At 45.2% G+C, this 19,037-nt stretch overlaps 2 protein-coding genes across 3 annotated transcripts in view; both read right to left on the bottom strand.

Annotated features, from left to right (window-relative positions):
• Window positions 1–963, bottom strand: part of LOC309401619 (kinesin-like protein KIF9) — a gene marked incomplete at its 5' end in the record, with an annotated part of 15,611 nt that extends 14,648 nt beyond the window's left edge. Inside the window, one exon of the mRNA XM_081970686.1 lies at window positions 877–963. Coding sequence (XP_081826812.1) covers window positions 877–963 — 87 coding nt within the window. The remainder of the gene's footprint in view (window positions 1–876) is intronic.
• The window catches only part of KLHL18 (kelch like family member 18), a 29,640-nt gene continuing 10,939 nt past the window's right edge, over window positions 337–19,037 (bottom strand). The window contains exons 2-9 of one of the 2 annotated variants that reach the window (XM_081933565.1): window positions 12,985–13,115; window positions 11,476–11,616; window positions 10,167–10,365; window positions 6,980–7,140; window positions 4,051–4,187; window positions 1,635–1,872; window positions 1,318–1,422; window positions 337–1,237 (exon numbers count right to left, since the gene is read on the bottom strand). In XM_081933565.1, coding sequence (XP_081789691.1) covers window positions 1,030–1,237; window positions 1,318–1,422; window positions 1,635–1,872; window positions 4,051–4,187; window positions 6,980–7,140; window positions 10,167–10,365; window positions 11,476–11,616; window positions 12,985–13,115 — 1,320 coding nt within the window. In that variant the 3' untranslated portion in view covers window positions 337–1,029. The remainder of the gene's footprint in view (window positions 1,238–1,317; window positions 1,423–1,634; window positions 1,873–4,050; window positions 4,188–6,979; window positions 7,141–10,166; window positions 10,366–11,475; window positions 11,617–12,984; window positions 13,116–19,037) is intronic. The other variant, XM_081933566.1, reaches the window with a different exon arrangement.

Genomic DNA, 19,037 nt, shown 5'->3' with positions numbered 1-19,037 from the left:
CCAGGGATCAGCAGAGGGCAGACGGATGGGACAGAGGACAGGGAGGGGGATCGACTTCACGAAAGGACACCACGGCTATTTAGAGGGGCAGCAAGGCCTCAGAGGCAGATTTGAAAGAGAGAGGGGGGGAGGGGGGGAGGGAAAGAGAGAAAGAGAGAGGGGGGGAGGGAAAGAGAGAGAGAGAGAGGGAAAGAGAGAAAGAGGGAGGGAAAGAGGGAGAGGGAGGGAGGGAAAGAGAGAGGGGGGGAGGGAAGAGAGAGAGGGAGGGAGGGAAAGAGAGAGAGAGGGAGGGAGGGAAAGAGAAAGAGAGGGAGGGAGGGAAAGAGAGAAGAGAGAGAGGAGGAAAGAGAGAGAGAGAGGGAGATCGAATTATTTAGGCATTTATACCCTGACTTTGTTATTAATATATAATTCAGAGTGGGGAACATCTTATAATAGGCCTTTTGTCTCCTATTTCCCCCACAAGGAAAACGACCCTGTGAGTTGACTGGCTCTCTCAGCCCCGCCCAGATACCTTTCATGTCTAAGGCAGGACTAGAATTGATTGGCCCAAAGTCGCCCAACTGGATTTCGTGGCTAACGTGGGACTAGAACTCCCTGTCTCCTGGTGATTGGCCCAAAGTCACCCAAGTTGACATTCAAGCCCATGGTAGGACTAGAACTCCCATCTCCTGGTGATTGGCCCAGTCACCCAGCGGCTTTTATGCCTAAAGCAAGACTAGAACTCACCGTCTCCTGCTGATTGGCCCAAAGTCACTCAGCGGCCTTCATGCTTAAGGCGAGACTAGAACTCCCCGTTTATAACTAACCCCTAAATAGATAGTAAATAACAAAATAATAAGTTACACTGCTTGAAAAAAAATACATACGGTTAACAGCTTCAGAGTTCTGCTCCGATTCTTCCTTTGGAGAAAGGGTGGTTTTTAATGAAATAGCAGAATGGGAAGTGACCTCGGAGGCCATCTAGTCCAACCCCGTTAAGAGTTGAGACCTTATCCCATATCAGACAAACGGGTGTCCAATCTCTTCCTAAAAGCCTCCAATGTTGGAGTAGCAAGAACTTCTGCAGACACGGATTATGAGGGACAGGCCAGAAATAAAACTACGATCCCAAAACAGACTTACGCTATTGAAGATTTGCAAGCCATCGTGTCCGCCGGAGACGAAGATGCGGCCTTCGAAGACGGTGACGCCGGCCGCGCTGCGGTTGGAGCTCATAGGTGTCACCACCGTCCACCTTCACAAGGTCAGCAAAGGAGAGGGGGAAGTTGCGGTAGTGGCAAACACACCTCACAAATGGCATTCAGGGATACTCACTTGTCTGTCTCGGGCGAGTAGGCCTCCACCGAGTTCAGGGAGGAGGTGCCGTCGTAGCCCCCACAAACATAGATCTGTCCGTCTAGGACTACAGTTCCCATCGCACTGAAACGGGGCAGAAAATAAAGAGGTTTCAGAATGACCAACTTCAATAGCACAACCGAAAGAACAGCGGCTCAACCACTGTGACTTTAAGAGGGGAGAACTCCCAAAATCCCCCGGCGAGAATGATCTAAGAAGGGAGGGCTTCCACTCCCAGAATCCCCCATTCTTGGGCCCCCGTCCTGACCAGTGGGAAGGTCACCCCACGCACACACCTCCGTTTGCTGTTCATGCTGCCCACTCTGGACCACGAATCAGTCTCGGGGTTGTAGACTTCCACCGTGCTCAGCCGCCACTGCCCGTCGTATCCCCCAATGGCGTACAAGAGTCCATTCAGCACGGCCACGCCCACCCGGCTGCGGGCCGTGGTCATTGGCTGGCACTTCTCCCAGTGGTTGGCTATGGGGTCGAAGACTTCCACCACGTTCAGCGAGTCGCCTGCGTAGAAATTTGCTGCTGGCATTTTAAAAAGCAATCGGTGTGGCCAGCCTTAACGCTCTAAACCAGGGTCCCCACCTAAAGCCCCTCCAAAATCCCCCCCCTTCGCTCTCCGTGGCATATTATTCTTATTTTACTCAAAAAGGGAACTCTGCTCATGCAGAGGAAGCCTAAAAGGACATTAACTTGGTTTAAACAAGGTTCAAATTGCCCCCCCCCCAGATTAAAAATCAAATTGCCCCCCTGTGAGGCCCGGAGCCCAAGTTGGGAACCACTGCTGTAAACTAAGAACGCCTTACAGTACATTAGTACTTGACTTACGACCATAACTGAATCCAAATGTTATCGCTGTTAAGCAAGACAGCTGTGAGTTGTCTCTTGTTTATGACCTTCCTTGCCATAGTTGTTAAGTGAATCACTGCAGTTGTTAATTTAGTACAGGCATGCAAGCTTTGAGCCAATCACCAGGAGACTGGGAGTTCTAGTCCCGCCTTAGGCATGAAAGCCAACTGGGGGACTTTGAGCCAATCACCAGGAGACTGGGAGTTCTAGTCCCGCCTTAGGCATGAAAGCCAACGGGGGGACTTTGAGCCAATCACCAGGAGACGGGGAGTTCTAGTCCCGCCTTAGGCATGAAAGCCAACTGGGGGACTTTGAGCCAATCACCAGGAGACGGGGAGTTCTAGTCCCGCCTTAGGCATGAAAGCCAACTGGGGGACTTTGAGCCAATCACCAGGAGACGGGGAGTTCTAGTCCCGCCTTAGGCATGAAAGCCAACTGGGGGACTTTGAGCCAATCACCAGGAGACGGGGAGTTCTAGTCCCGCCTTAGGCATGAAAGCCAACTGGGGGACTTTGAGCCAATCACCAGGAGACGGGGAGTTCTAGTCCCGCCTTAGGCATGAAAGCCAACTGGGGGACTTTGAGCCAATCACCAGGAGACGGGGAGTTCTAGTCCCGCCTTAGGCATGAAAGCCAACTGGGGGACTTTGAGCCAATCACCAGGAGACGGGGAGTTCTAGTCCCGCCTTAGGCATGAAAGCCAACTGGGGGACTTTGAGCCAATCACCAGGAGATGGGGAGTTCTAGTCCCGCCTTAGGCATGAAAGCCAACTGGGGGACTTTGAGCCAATCACCAGGAGACGGGGAGTTCTAGTCCCGCCTTAGGCATGAAAGCCAACTGGGGGACTTTGAGCCAATCACCAGGAGACGGGGAGTTCTAGTCCCGCCTTAGGCATGAAAGCCAACTGGGGGACTTTGAGCCAATCACCAGGAGACGGGGAGTTCTAGTCCCGCCTTAGGCATGAAAGCCAACTGGGGGACTTTGAGCCAATCACCAGGAGACGGGGAGTTCTAGTCCCGCCTTAGGCATGAAAGCCAGCTGGGTGACTTTGGGCCAATCACCAGGAGACGGTGAGTTCTAGTCCCGCCTTAGGCATGAAAGCATATTGGGTGACCTTGGGCCAATCACCAGGAGATACTGAGTTCTAGTCCCGCCTTAGGCATGAAAGCATATTGGGTGACTTTGGGCCAATTACCAGGAGACAGTGAGTTCTAGTCCCGCCTTAGGCATGAAAGCATATTGGGTGACTTTGGGCCAATCACCAGGAGACGGTGACTTCTAGTCCCGCCTTAGGCATGAAAGCATATTGGGTGACTTTGGGCCAATTACCAGGAGTCGGTGAGTTCTAGTCCCGCCTTAGGCATGAAAGCCAACTGGGGGACTTTGAGCCAATCACCAGGAGACGGGGAGTTCTAGTCCCGCCTTAGGCATGAAAGCCAACTGGGGGACTTTGAGCCAATCACCAGGAGACGGGGAGTTCTAGTCCCGCCTTAGGCATGAAAGCCAACTGGGGGACTTTGGGCCAGTCACCAGGAGACGGGGAGTTCTAGTCCTAGTTTTTGCCCAAAACCAACATTTACTTCCAGATTTTGGCAAAAACACAAAAACTCTCCATTAAAGTTCCCTCAGTTACTGCAGCATTCACTTAATGACAGCAGATTCACTCAACAATCATGGTGAGTCACTTAGTGACTGCTGCATTAAAAAAAAGAGGTCACAAACTCAGATCGATCCAGGGAGGAGGTGCTTTAGGAACGTCATGACTAAAGACATAACTGGCAGGTTTTGTCAATGGCCGTAAATCGAGGATTACCTGCCTGGAGCTCGACAGGTGATGGAGTTGAAATTTACCTGCTGAATTGAGTCCTCCCACGGCGTAGATCAAGCCGGCAATGGATGTGCAGCAACGGGGACGCGTCTTGAAAGCGAGGAGAGGCCGCCGGCGCTCTGGCATAAGATGGTAGTCTTTGGCTTCATCCACGAGGTCCCTAAAGCAGAACAACAGTTGGAAGGCACCCCGGAGGTCATCTAGTCCAGCCCCCTACTCAAACAGGAGAATCTTACAGAATCATAGAATGACAGTTGGAAGGGGCCTCGGAGGTCATCTACTCCAACCCCCTGCTCAAGGAGACCCTTACAGAATTACAGAATAACAAAGTTGGAAGGCACTTCGGAGGTCATCTAGTCCAACCCCCTGCTCAAGCAGGAGAACCTTACAGAATGACAGACTTGGAAGGTACCGTACCTTTGGAGGTCATCTAGTCCAACCCCTCCCCCTGCTTGAGCAAAAGATCCTTACAGAATCATAGCATGACAGAGTTGTAAGGGACCCCAGAGGTCATCTAGTCCAACCCGCTACTCAAGGAGTCCCTTACAGAACTACAGAATTGGAACGGACCCCAGAGGTCATCTAGTCCAACCCCTTGCTCAAGAAGGAGGGCCTTACAGAATTATAGAGTTGGAAGGGACTTCAGAGGTTATCTAGTCCAACCCCCTGCTCAAGCAGGAGACCCTATCCCATTTCAGACAACTGGCAGTCCAATTTTTTGTCCGGACAACCTTCAGTGACAGAGCCAGGAAAATTGCCGAGCCAAACTAATGGAATACAATTCTTATGCTGCCTTTCATAAAACCTGATACTCAGAAGGAACCCTTGAGATCATCAAGGCCAGCCTCCATTCCGTGCAGAAATAGGATTAAAACACCCATGATTGTGGGCAACGACAAAAACGGGCGCCTTCTGATTTAAAATAGAGATGCCAATTTAGGAAAAAACCATCATTTCATTCTATACGAAATGATCATCTTTCTAAATTTGCATTTCTGTCTACGGATACGTCATCTACTAATGTGGTAAACACACCGTGTAGTATGTATACTATACTGTGTTAACATATACAAAATATTTCTGTCTTCGGGCAATTTGCCTTGAGATAATTTCTTAAAGCATCCAGACGGTTCTCAGTTTTGCATTTTTAAAAGATTGTTGGCTTCATTAGGGAAGGATTTCACTTATTTATGGGTCTTATTTGTTTTGTTCTCGGAAGGAAGCGCGGTGGAGAATAATAATAACCAGATCGCCATAAGAAGCACAGCAGGAGCAAATAACCCCAAATGCCGAATATATTATCTTTCAAATCAAAGCCGCTGAATTATTTATCCCCTGTAAATAATGGCGAGATTTCCAGCAGAGCGCTACGGGGAATCTTCACTGAGAGACCGAAAGGGAAACTGAGGTACCCGATTCCTGCTGGATAAACTACAGAACCCTCAAAGGAAACGAAAGGCCAACAAAATGGAAAGAAATTTCTTCGCCTTCCCATCAGTTTCGTTTCAGAAATGTACAAAATTGTACCCAGTTGCAAAAGGCCTAACACTTATAGATGCAAACCTGGAGTTTTTTGTAAAAATACAGGTGAGTCCTGGACTTACGACCACAAAATGGAGTCCAAAATTTCCATTGCTAAGCTGGACAGCTGTGAAGCGAGTTTTGCCCCCAATTTACGACCTTTCTTGCCACTGTTGTTAAGTGAATCACAACAACCGTTCAGCTAGTGACATGGTTGTTAAGTGAATCCGGCTTCCCCCTTGATTTTGCTTGTCAGGAGGTCGCAAAAGGCGATCTCGTGACACACACACCTCCCCCGGGACACGGCAACCGTTCGAACGGCCCTGAAAAAGATGTGGCTTCTGAGCGTTTTTCAGTTTTACGACCATCGCAGCATCCCCGGTGGTCACCTGATCAAAACTCAAGACGCTTGGCAACTGACTTGTACTTATGACGGTTGCAGCATACGGGAGTCATGTGACTCTGTCTTGCGACCTTCTGATGAGCAAAGTCAATGGAGACCCCAGATTCACTTAACAACCATGCAACTAACTTAACAACTGCAGGGATTCACCTAACAACTGTGGCCAGAAAGGTCATAAAACGAGGCAAAACTCAAACAGCAGCTTTCTCCCTTAGTGATGGAAATGTGTGGTCATAAGTCAAGGACTGCTTGTATGCCGTACTTGGCAGAACAGTAGCATAACGATAAGATCCTTCCTTCCCTCCCTCCCTCCCCTTTTTCCTCTCTTTCTTCTTCTCCTCTCCCTCCCTCCGTTCTTCGCCCTCCTGCTCTCCTTCCCCCTTCCCTTTTCTCCCTTGCTCACTTCCTTCCCTCCCTCTCTTTCTTCCTTCCTCTTTCCTCCCTCCCTCCCTCCATATAACTGAATTGTGACCAAAACATGAGGCAAACTCCTGTTTTCCCTGAAGAAAGAGAGAGAGAGAGAGAGAGAGGGAGGGAGGAGGGGGAGAAAGAGAGAGATGAGTAAAAGATGAGAGAAAAAGAGTATATATATACACACACACACACACAAAGAGGGAGGGTGGGGGAGAAGGAGAGAGAGAAATGAGAGAGATAAAGAGATAGAGAGATGAAAGAGAAAGGGAGAAAAATATAGGTGTGTATGTATGTATAGATAGATAGATGTAGGTAGGTAGGTAAATAGATTGATTGATTGATTGATAGAGAGAAGGAGGGAAGGAGAAAGTGAAAAGAAGATAGGAAGAAAGTGAAAAGAAAAAAGGGAGAGAGGGAGGGAGGGGAGAAGAATATAATCTGTAGGATGGAAGGGACCTTGGAGGTCTTCTAGTCCAACCCCTTGGTCAAGGCAGAGATCTTATAGCGCTCTGTGTGTGTGTGTGTGTGTGTGTGTGTGTGTGTGGTCTGAGGCCCTCCAATTGGGTCCTTTGGTGCATTCCCTTCTCCTCCCTCCCCCCCCCCCCCCGGTCCACCTGCACTTGTGGCAGCTGCGGACGAGGTCATCCTGCTGCACACGGTCAGTCAGGAACTGCGGCCGGCAGAGGGGCAGACGGATTCTGGACAGGAGGTCCGGCAAGCAGGCTTCCCGCTGCTCCCGGTCGTACCTGACCCAGGCCAGGGCGGCTTCGTAGACCTGGCGGGAGAGAGAGAGAGAGAGAGAGAGAAGGGGGGGGGAGCTCAGCGTACAGGTGAGCAGCTTCCCCTACAGGTGACGCTCGGGATCCACCCACCCTGATTTGATCTCAGCACACGCAGTCCTCGACTTACAACCACAATTCAGCCCAAAATTTACCTTGCTCAGGGAAAACTTTGTTAAGCGAGTTTTTTCCTCATTTTGCCAACTTTCCTGCCAAAGTTGTTAAGTGAATCACTGCAGTTGTTAAATGAATCACAGGCATTAAGTGAATCCATCTTCCCCACTTGCCTTTGCTTGTAAGAAGATTGCAAAACAATCTTCTTGTGACTTTGAGACACTGAAATCGTCACAAATATGAGTCAGTTGATGAGCATCCTAATGTAAATCATGGGACCACGGGGTCATAAGTCTGAAAAATGGTCGTAACTTTTTCCAGTGCCATTGTTAACTTTGAATGGTCACTAAATGAACAATTGTTAAGTCAAGGACTACCTGTACGGCACTTATGCCTGCCTTGGCAACTCCATGGTCCCGTCGTAAAACATAGGTAGTCCTCGACTTACAACAGGTCATTTAGTGACCGTTCAAATTTACAAAAGCACTGAAAAAAGTTACAATGGTCTTGCCTTTCATACCTACGACTGTTGCATCATCCCTGTGGCCACGTGATCAACGTTAAGCAACATTCAAAATTGTCAGTTTGGCAATTGATTCGTATTTATGACGGTTGCAGTGTCCGGGGGGGGGGGGTCACGTGATCCCCTTTTGCAACCTTCTGACAAGTGAAGTCAATGGGGAAGCCTGATTCACTTAACAACCATGTTACTTACTTAACAACTGAAGTGGTTCACTTAACAACTGGCAAGAAAGGTCGCAAAACGGGGCAAAGGTCAAGAGAATTTTGGGGCTCAATTATGCTGGAAGGTTGAGGAAAACCTACATGAGGGCTGGTCGTAAGTCACCATTTTTGGATAACGTCATAACTTTGAACGGCTGTTAAACAAATTGGTCTTAAGTGGAGAACTTCCTTTACAGAATAAACTTGCAGGGCATTTACACTTTTGTATCTAAAGAGTTTGTACAAGCAGTCCTTGACTTGTGACCAATCGTTTTGTGAGTGTTTTACAACGGCAGTGACAAAAGGGACTCGTGACTGTTTCTCACATTTATGACCGTTGCAACATGCCTATGGTCATGTGATCAAAATCCAGATGCTTGGAAACTGGCATGCACTTGTGACAGTTGCATGGGATCAAGTATTTGCAACCTTCCCGGCTGGCTTCCGACAAACAATGCGGGGAGCCAGTTTCGCTTAACGACCGAACAGGGCACCCTACAAAGCTGCGATTTGCTTAACAAACGAGGCAAAAAAGCTCATTAAAATCAGGGAAAGCTCATCACTAAATGGGGCGCAGTTCACTTTACAACCGTCTCGCTTAGCAACAGAAATTTGGGACGTGCGTTCAAGGAGTACCTGGGTTTTCTACCTTGTTTTAAAGACTTTCAGCTGTCGAGTTTTGTCTTTCCTTTCCTTGTGCATATAATTAATTCTTGCAAAACACCTTGGATCTTCCCCAGTTGTTGTTCTTGTGTTGAAGGCAAGATTTTGTGCTGCTGGGCAGGAAGAGGAGTTTTCCGGACTGATTTATAATCTGTTAATTGTATTAAAAACACTTTTTGTGTTAAAAGGTGTTTAGAATTCTTCCTTCTCTGTTTTCCCATCCTCTGGACTTAATCCAAGGTTTATAAGATCAATTAGAAATCAGTTTCTCTTTGATTCCCTGCTTGCCAAGAAGTTGCAAAAAGGGGACACCCCAGGACACTGCAACCGTCATAAATACAAGTCAGTTCCAAGAGCCTGAATTTTGAGCAAGTAATCACGGGGAAGCTACAACAGTCGTAAGTGTGAAAAAGGTTCCCAAGTTACATTTTTCAGTGCTGCTGTTGTAGCCGGTCACTAAATGAATGGTTGTAAGTTGAGGACTAAATGCAAATCTTGTGCCAGGGGCATTCTGATGTCCTCAGGAACCCTGACTTTTCCTGAAAATGGGCTTCAACAGATCCTCCAGATCAGAGTTTCTCAACTGTGGTCCCTTTAAGGACTTCCATTCCCAGGATCCCACAGCCGACATGCTTTCTACTGAATGGGGAATTCTGGGAGTTGAAGTCCTGACTTCTTAAAGGGACCACAGCTGACAAACAATCATTTAGATCTTCATAATCTTACTGATTCCCAAATTGAGATGCGAGTTCTGCTCCTGCCCGGCAGCTATTAGCTTCTGAGGCTTCTTTAACTGACAGTTAAAGTCCTTGACTTACGACCACAACTGAGCCCAACGCTTCCGTTGCAAAAAGAAACAGTTGTCAAGTGAAGTTTGCCTTATCTGACCACCTTTCTCGTCACAGTTGTTAAGTGAACCAGTGCACTTGTTAAAGTTGTTAAGTGAATCCAGCTTCCTCACTGACTTTGCCTGTCAGACGATCGCTTGGTCCCTGGGACACGGCGACCCGTCATAAATATGCGTCAGTCGCCAAGCGTCTGAATTTTGATCATGTGACCGTGGGGACGCCACATCGGTCATAAGTGTGAAAAAACTGCTCCTAAGTCCCCTTTTCCAGTGCCGTTGTAACTTCAAACAGCCGCTGAACGAACGGTTTTAACTCAAGGCCTGCCAGAAGTTATAGAGTTACCGTCTTTCCCCAAAAATAAGGCAGGGTCTTATTTTCTTTTGACCCCCGAAATAAGCGCTTGGCCTTATTTTCAGGGGGGTCTTATTAATATTTGAGGTGCAGGAGGCAGCGAGCGTGGTCCCCTCATGGCTGCTGCTGTGTTGCAATATTTTCAGGCGCATGTGCTCAAAAGTTCGATTGGGCTTCTTATTATCCGGGGAGGTCTTATTTTCAGGGAAAACAGGGTAATGGTGTAGCTGTTTTTTTTAAAAAAAGGGGGGGAGGGGGCTGGGAGTGGGGGAGAAACGAAAACCCGGAGTGTATTTCAGGGTCTGGAAGGGCCCCCCCCTTACCTGCTCCTCCAACTTCACGTGGAGTTCATCCCTGGAGGTCAGCTCCAGGACGTCTTCGTACGGCAGAGCCAGGAACTCCTCGGACATGGAGACCTCCACGAAGTGCTGGTGGACGAAGCTGTTGGCTGCGTCATACAGGACGGCGCACATCATGGTCTCTGCAAACTGGCGCACTCCCAGGCAGTTCTTGGGGTGAAGCCTTCGGACAGCAGAGAGAGAGAGGGTGTGTGTGTGTGTGTGTGTGAACAGGAAACATCTGGCCCAACCCTTTGTGTGTGTCCGTGTCCCCGCCAAATTGTCTTGCGCAGTGAGTATCGGCAGGTGGCTTCTCCTCCAAGCCCTACCTGGGGATTGGCCTATGGCAGTGTTTCTCAAACTTGGTGACTTTAAGTCCTGTGGACTTCAACTCCCAGAATCCCCCAGCCAGCTATGCTGGCTGGGGGATTCTGGGAGTTGAAGTCCACAGGACTTAAAGTCACCAAGTTTGAGAAACACTGGCCTATGGCAATGATGGCAAACCTTTTTGGGACCCACGTGCCGGAAATGGCACACAAAACCATCCTGCGAGGAACACACAGCCTGGCTGGCCTTCTCGTGCGAGGGAGCGCCAAAACCCGCAAGAGCAGCCTTCCATCGCACATGCACGCATTGGCACCCAGACTCCCAGTTTCTGGCACCGACTGCCGGGCACGCACACAATGGAAACCCGGGGGTTTGGGTGATGGTGCGCACATGCATGCCAGAACAATGCTCTTCCAGGTTTTGGTGGTCCCACACGCACGGGTATGTGCATAGGAACATGGGAGAGAAGCCAGCAAGGCCGCGCATTCCTTACGGGATGGCTTTGTGTGCTGTTTCCGGCACGCGTGCCATTGGTTTGCCACCACTGGGCTATACTGTATTCCTAAGGGGGCAGCGACATTATTGGGGTCCCGGGTGTAAATGTCATGGCAGCAAAAGTATCCTTTTGGTCAGGTGAGATTTCCTCCTGGCCTTCTTTCCGAAGGTTAACCTGGGGTGATCCACTGCCCTTTCACAGCCCAGAGGAACAAAGGCCGCCACCTGCTGGCACAATGCAGTATGACGTGCGAATGGCCTTGGGGACAGGAGGCCGAGCGCTACCTGCAATGTAAACTTCCTTGATCTTTCTGGTCGGAGGAGACTGGACACTCAGAAATAAGACTGGACCACGGTGGAATATGTAACGTCTTCTACCTTGAGTGGGGTGGGGGTGGACGGGGTGGACTAGAAGACCTCCAAGGAGGCCCCCTAGTATTCTATATCCAGATTTTTTGCATCCATGGCTCACCTCTCTTTGAGGAAGGAGCAACAGGCATCCTTGATGTTCTGTAGCTGCAGGAAACTGGCTCCCATCAACAGAGACTGGACATTTTGCTGGTCAATGGCTAAATGCCCATTGTAGGCGAAATTGATCAGAGCTTCCAGTGCACTAAAATTGGAAAAAGAAGAGCCGATAGTTACGTCCATTGATTTAATCAAATTCGTTTAAATGACCACTTCAGTAAAAGTGACTCAGAGCAGTGCACAAATACCCGGTCTTAGTAACCCAAGCCAACTATAATATGCGCATGGCGACGTAATTCAGAATTTTTGGTCAAAGTGGAGGCCCTTGCAGATTCTAGATCTTCATCCCACCACGCTTCTGGTCCTCAAGAAAGTAGATATAAATTAGAAAACCACCACTTCTCCTATGAAATGGATACACCAGAAAGGTGACGGTCAAACATCTTTTCTAATTGCCAGTTGCATCTAATTACACATGGGCCTGATAGGCACTTGCCCATGGGCCCCAAGAGCATAACCCCATATTAATCTGCACCTATTAACCCTTAAATGCACCTTGTATCATATAAATACAGCAACTGTATGGCTTACTGAGCATTATTGCGTTTTTCAAGCCTCGTGTATTGTTCCAATGTTTATCACGTTGAATAGTTTGCTGTTGCTGCACAGCATGTTTTTAATGTTTCAACACCAATTTTGCTGGAAGTGCCAATAAAATAAATATATGTTTAATTTTATCGACCGTTTCCATTTTTTATTCCTGTGAGTAGTTGTATAGGATCCAGTACACTGCCTTGCCCAGGGCCCATAATAATGTTAAGGCGGCCCTGAGGATAGGATAGGAATAGGAATAGGATGGGATGGAATAGGATATGATAGAAATTGGAATAGAGAATAGGATAGAAAAATATAGAATAGAATAGAAATTGGAATGGAACTGAACAATAACTTCATTGTCACTTCAAATGTAGACTAATTTGTCATACATAAAAATGAAATTTAATTGCATACAGCTCTCAAAGGGTCACCACCTCCAATATACATAAACAGGACAAAATAAATAAGCAAATAAATACAAAATTATGTATATACCCACTGATATTATGACACAGAGAAACAATACAGTCTAGTTCAGATGTGTCCATGGTGAGAAAAACGAATCTTGTGAGCTTACCAGACAGATGGCATAGAGAACAAAGGCGTTTCATGACTGAATTAGGTAACATCATCAGTGCTAAAAGCAAACCATGCTCCCTTCTGGCACTGATGATGTTCGCTAGGCGGGTCATGAAACGTCTGTGAGAGAAACCAAGCTCAGAGAAAACCAAAGAACTCACAGTCCTCTTTCTCCTCTTCACAACTCCTTTCTCTTCTAGCACTGATGACATTACCTAGTCGGGTCATGAAAAGTCTGCAAGAAAACCGCCCAGCTCGGAGAGCACTAAGGACCCCACCATGAAATAGATTTGGCCCATCCCGAGGGGAAATGTCCTCACCCAACCCGCCCCTTTACCTCGGATCCATGCCCTGCATGACGATTTCATCTTGCTTGCATTCCATCATATCGTTCGTGAACATGGCGTGGAAGTAAGGAATGGAGGCCGCCAGGACAATACGATGGGCGCTGAATTTGTGGTCTCCCACCTGAACAGGAACAGAAGCAGAAGACAGGAATCAATTCTTCGACTCACAGCTAAAAGTCTCGTTTTGTCTGCAAGCTCTTTCAGTTTTTCTTTTTTCTTAATTAAAAAATGAAAGACATTCTGAAATCCAAGTCAATTCATGGTGAATGAAAAACCTTGGCAGGTTCATGTCATTTTTCCCTTTCTTTCTTTCTTTCTTTCTTTCTTTCTTTCTTTCTTTCTTTCTCTCTGTTTCTCTCTTTCCTTCTTTCTCTCTTTCTGTTTCCTTCTTTCTGTTTCTTTCCCTCTGATTCTCTTTCCTTCCTTCTCTATTTCTTTCTCTGTTTCTCTTTCTGTTTTTTCTTCTTTCTCTCTGTTCCTCTCTTTCTGTTTCCTTCTTTCTCTCTTTCTTCTTTGTTTCTTTCTGTTTCCGTCTTTCGCTGTTCCTTTCTGTTTGTTTCCTTCTTTCTCTTTCCTTCTTTCTTTTCCTTCTTTCTCTCTTTCTCTGTTTCTCTTTCCTTCTTTCTCTCTCTTTCTTTCTCTCACTGTTTCCTTTCTCTCTCTTTCTTCTGTCCCTCTCTACAATACAATACAATACAATAGCAGAGTTGGGGGAGAGAAAAGAAGGATTGTTCTTTCAGGCCTGCAAGATCGATATCAGACTTGTGAGATAAACCAGATAGGAACAATCAGAAGAGCACATTCTATCACATAACTACATTGATAAAATCTTGCAATGCTGCCCTGCTTTGATTCAGCAGCAATTCTTTCTTTCTTCCTTCTTCTCCAGTGGTGCCCGATATACAGTAATCCCAGTTATATATATTGAGCCCAGTTAAACCCTGGAATTAATTACCAGAACTGGGAAAGGGTCAGTCAAAATTCCTAAGATCCAAGTAGCAAAATTAGTGAGGCAGAACTTATAAGCTACATTGAAATCATAGCTAATGTTGCTTCTAATGCTCCTAATGCCTCTTCTACACCCATTTCTGGGAAGGAGTCTATTCTACCTTGTAACACTAATTTAATACAATAATACAATAGTAGAGTTGGAAGGGACCTTGGAGGTCTTATAGCCTAGGCAGGAAACCCTATACCGTTTCAGAGAAATGGCTATCCAACAACTTCTTAAAGACTTCCAGTGTTGGGGCATTCACAACTTCTGGAGGCAACTTCTGTTCCACTGATGAATTGTTCTAACTGTCAGGAAGTTTCTCCTCAGTTCTAAGTTGCTTCTCTCCTTGATTAGTTTCCACCCATTGCTTCTTGTTCTACCCTCAGGTGCCTTGGAGAATAGCTTGACTCCCTCTTCTTTGTGGCAACCCCTGAGATATTGGAACACTGCTATCATGTCTCCCCTAGTCCTTCTTTTCATTAAACTACTAGACATACCCAGTTCCTGCAACCGTTCTTCATCTGTTTTAGCCTCCAGTCCCTTAATCATCTTTGTTGCTCTTCTCTGCACTCTTTCTAGAGTCTCCACATCTTTTCTACATCGTGGCAACCAAAACTGAATGCCGTATTCCAAGTGTGGCCTTACCAAGGCATTATAAAGTGGTATTAACCCTTCACATGATCTTGATTCTATCCCTCTGTTGATGCAGCCTAGAACTGTGTTGGCTTTTTTGGCAGCTGCTGCACACGGCTGGCTCCTATTTAAATGGTTGTCCACTAGGACTCCAAGATCCCTCTCACGGTTACTACTATTGAGCAAGGTATCACCTATACTGTACCTGTGCATTTCGTTTTTCTTGCCTAAATGTAGAACCTGACTCTTTTCACCATTGAATTTCATTTTATTAGATAGTGCCCAATGTTCAAGTTTGTCAAGATCCTTCTGTATCTTAAGCCTGTCTTCTGGAGTGTTGGCTATTCCTGCCAGCTTGGTGTCATCTGCAAATTTGATGAGTTCCCCATTTATTCCCTCATCCAAATCATTGATGAAGATGTTGAAGAGTACTGGGCCTAAAACAGAGCCTTGGGGTACTCCACTGCATACTTCCCTCCATGTAGATGCAGTTCCATTGAGGACTACACATTGAGTGCGGTTGGTCAGCCAGTTATGAATCCATCTGGTGGTGATGCTGTCTAACCCACATTCTTCTACTTTATCTAGTAGTAGGTTATGGTCTACTTTATCAAAAGCCTTACTGAAGTCCAAGTAAACTATATCGACGGCATTCCTCTGGTCCACTAATTTTGTCACTTTGTCGAAGAACGCAATAAGATTAGTCTGGCATGATCTGTTTTTGACAAACCCATGTTGGCTTTTGGCTATTACTTTGTTTGCTTCTAGGTGTTCGCTAATTCATTGTTTGATTATCTTTTCCAGAATCTTTCCTGGTATTGAGGTCAGGCTGATAGGTCTGTAGTTTCCTGGATCTTTTTTCCCCTTTTTTGAAGATGGGAACCACATCAGCTCTTTTCCAGTCCTCTGGTAGTTCCCCGGTGCTCCAGGATCTCTGAAAGATATAATTCAGTGGTTCTGAGATCTCGTCTGCCAGTTCCTTCAGAACCCTGGGGTGTAATCCATCCGGTCCTGGTGATTTGAACTCATCTAGGGTAGACAGGTGCTCACTTACCATTTTCTTCCCTATTTCAATTTGTGTTCCTAATCTGATTTTTGTGGTGCTGCTTTTGATAGGTTGGACTGTTTTATCCCTTTGTGTAAAGACAGATGCAAAACATGAGTTAAATAATTCTGCTTTCTCCCTGTTGCTTGTCACCTTCTTGCCACTTTCTCCTAGCAATGGACCAATTGTTTCCTTAACTTTTTTCTTGTTTTTAACATGTTGGAAGAAGCATTTTTTGTTATTTTTTACTTTTGTGGCAAGTCTTTCTTCATTGTGAGCCTTAGCTTTCCTTACTTCATCTTTACATGCTCGGGCTATTTGCTGATATTCTGCCTTATTTATGTCCCCCCCACTTTCCACTTTTTATACTTATCTTTTTTGTCTTTCAATTTATCAGAGAGTTCTTTATGCAGCCATGCTGGTTTCTTTTGGGAGCTGTTATTTTTCTTCTTCATTGGTATTGTGCTAGACTGGGCTTTTGTAATCTCATTTTTCAAAATTTCCCAAGCTTCTTCAATTTTTTTCCCCTTGAGGATTCTCATCCACGGAACTTTTTCCCAAGCTCTCTCTAAGTTTATTGAAATTAGCTCTCTTAAAGTCCAATACTCTAGTTTGACATTGTTCTACTACTTGTGTTTGCATAATGTTGAATTCCAATATTGCATGGTCACTTGTCCCCAGGGTTCCTATGGCTTCAACACTTTCTATCATTTCCTCTCTGTTAGTGAGAATTAAGCCCAATATGGCTGATCCCCTTGTTCCCTTCTCTACTTTTTGGGAAGCAAAGTTGTCTGAAAGGTTTGTTAGGAACCTGTTGGATCTTCCACTTGGTGCAGAGTTTGTTTCCCAGTTGATGTCAGGATAGTTAAAATCCCCCACTACTATTGTGGTGTGCTTCCTACATACCTTAGTTAGCTGACTAGCAAAAAGTTCATCTACTTCCTCTGCTTGGTTGGGTGGCCTGTAGTATAGACCTATGGCAATGTCATTTCCCCCACAACCTTTAATATTGACCCAAATGCATTCAATATAGTTCTCATCATTGTTGTGTTCTATTTCTGTAGAGATGTAGTTATTTCTTATATATAGTGCAACTCCACCTCCTCTTTTATTTGGTCTATTTCTTTTAAATAATTTAAATCCTTCTAGCTGTATGTTCCATTTGTCGGTTTCATCCCACCAAGTTTCTGTAATGGCAATAATGTCGTATCTGCCCTCTTTTACTTGAATTTCTAATTCGCCCTGTTTATTCCTCATACTCTGTGCATTGGTGTATAGACATTTGAGTCCATTTTGATTGACCTTGTGTTTACTGTCTACATAACCTGTGTTATGACTGACTGCCCCTATTTTCTTGCCACTTGTGTGATTCATGCACATGGTATGGCAATCACTATTAAATGCTTGGTTTTGCTTGACAGCAGGAATGATAATCTTACCCACACACACATCTATGTTACATGCACTGTTCTGTTTCTATCTCTTTCTCTGTTTCCTTCTTTCTCTCTGTTTCCTTCTTTCTCTCTGTTTCTCTCTTTCTGTTTCTCCGTTTCTCTTTCTCTGTTTCCTTCTTTCTCTCTGTTTCCTTCTTTCTCTCTGTTTCTCTCTTTCTGTTTCTCCGTTTCTCTTTCTCTGTTTCCTTCTTTCTCTCTGTTTCCTTCTTTCTCTCTGTTTCTCTCTTTCTGTTTCTCCGTTTCTCTTTCTCTGTTTCCTTCTTTCTCTCTGTTTCCTTCTTTCTCTGTTTCTCTCTTTCTGTTTCTCCGTTTCTCTTTCTCTGTTTCCTTCTTTCTCTCTGTTTCCTTCTTTCTCTCTGTTTCTCTCTTTCTGTTTCTCCGTTTCTCTTTCTGTTTCCTTCTTTCTCTCTGTTTCCTTCTTTCTCTCTGTTTCTCTCTTTCTGTTTCTCCGTTTCTCTTTCTCTGTTTCCTTCTTTCTCTCTGTTTCCTTCTTTCTCTGTTTCTCTCTTTCTGTTTCTCCGTTTCTCTTTCTCTGTTTCCTTCTTTCTGTTCTTTGTTTCTTTCTCTCTGTTTCTTTGTTTCTCTTTCTTTCTGTTTCTCTCTTTCTCTCTATTTCCTTCTTTCTCTATTTCTTCTTTCTGTTTCTCTCTGTTTCCCTCTTTCTTCTTTCTCTCTGTTCCTTACTTTGTTTCCTTCTTTCTCTCTTTCTTCTTTCTCTCTGTTTCTCTCTCCATTTCCTCTTTCTTCTTTCTGTTTCTCCCTCTTTCTCTGTTTCCTTCTTTCTCTCTTTCTCTCTCTGTTTCTGTTTCTTTCTTTCCTTCTTTCTGTTTCTCTTTCTCTCTCTCTGTTTCTTTCTGTTTCCTTCCTTCTCTGTTTCTTCTCTTTCTCTCTGTTTCCTTCTTTTGCTTCTCTTTCTCTCTGTTTTTTTCTGTTTGTTTCTCTCACTGTTTCTCTCTGCTTCTTTCTGTTTCCTTCTTTCTCTGTTTCTGTTTCTTTCTTTTTCTTCTTTCTGTTTCTCTCTGTTTCTTTCTCTTTCCTTCTTCCTCTGTTTCTTTCTCTCTTTCTCTTTCTTTCTGTTTCTCTCTCTCCTTCTCTCTGTTTCTCTCTTTCTTCTGTTTCCTTCTTTCTCTGTTTCCTTCTTTCTATCTCTGTTTCTTCTCTTTCTCTGTTTTTTCTGTTTCTGTTTCTCTCACTGTTTCTTTCTGTTTCCTTCTTTCTCTCTTTCTGTTTCTTTCTCTTTCCTTCTTTCTCTGTTTCTTTGTTTCTTTTTCTTTCTCTCTTTCTTTTTCTTTCTGTTTCTCTCTCTCCTTCTCTCTTTCTCTGTTTCCTTCTTTCTCTCTTTCTGTTTCTTTCTGTTTCTTTCTCTTTCTCTGTTTCTCCTTTCTCTCTCTCTCTCTCTCTGTTTCCTTCTTTCTGGTTCTCTCTGTTTCTTTCTCTCTTTCTCTCTTTTTCTGTTTCTCCTTCTTTCTCTTTCTTTCTCTCTGTTTCTCTCTCTCTGTTTCTTTCTCTTTCTCTGTTTCTCTTTCTTCCTGTTTCTCTCTTTGTTTCCTTCTTTCTCTCTCTGTTTCTCTTTTTCTCTCTCTGTTTCCTTCTTTCTCTTTTTCTTCTTTCACTCTGTTTATTTCTGTTTCTTTCTCTCTCTCTGTTTCTTTCTCTCTCTGTTTCTCTATTTATCTGTTTCTCTCTTTCTGTTTCTCTCTGTGTGTGTGTTTCTTTCTCTCTTTCTCTCTGTTTCTCTTTTTCTGTTTCCTTCTTTCTCTCTCTTGTTTTTTCTGTTTCTCTTTTTCTCTCTTTTCTCTCTCTTTCTGTTTCTCTCTGTTTCCTTCTTTCTCTTTCTTTCTTCTTTCTCTTTCTGTTTCTCTCTCTCTCTCTCTGTTTCTCTATTTCGCTCTTTCTCTGTCTCTCTGTTTCTCTCTC

Source organism: Natrix helvetica (assembly GCF_964273705.1).
Source record: "Natrix helvetica genome assembly, chromosome: Z".
In the NCBI taxonomy this organism is placed as follows: domain Eukaryota; kingdom Metazoa; phylum Chordata; class Lepidosauria; order Squamata; family Natricidae; genus Natrix; species Natrix helvetica.
The sequence above is the reverse complement of the archived record's forward strand: the minus strand, read 5'-3'. Positions and strand labels throughout refer to the sequence as shown.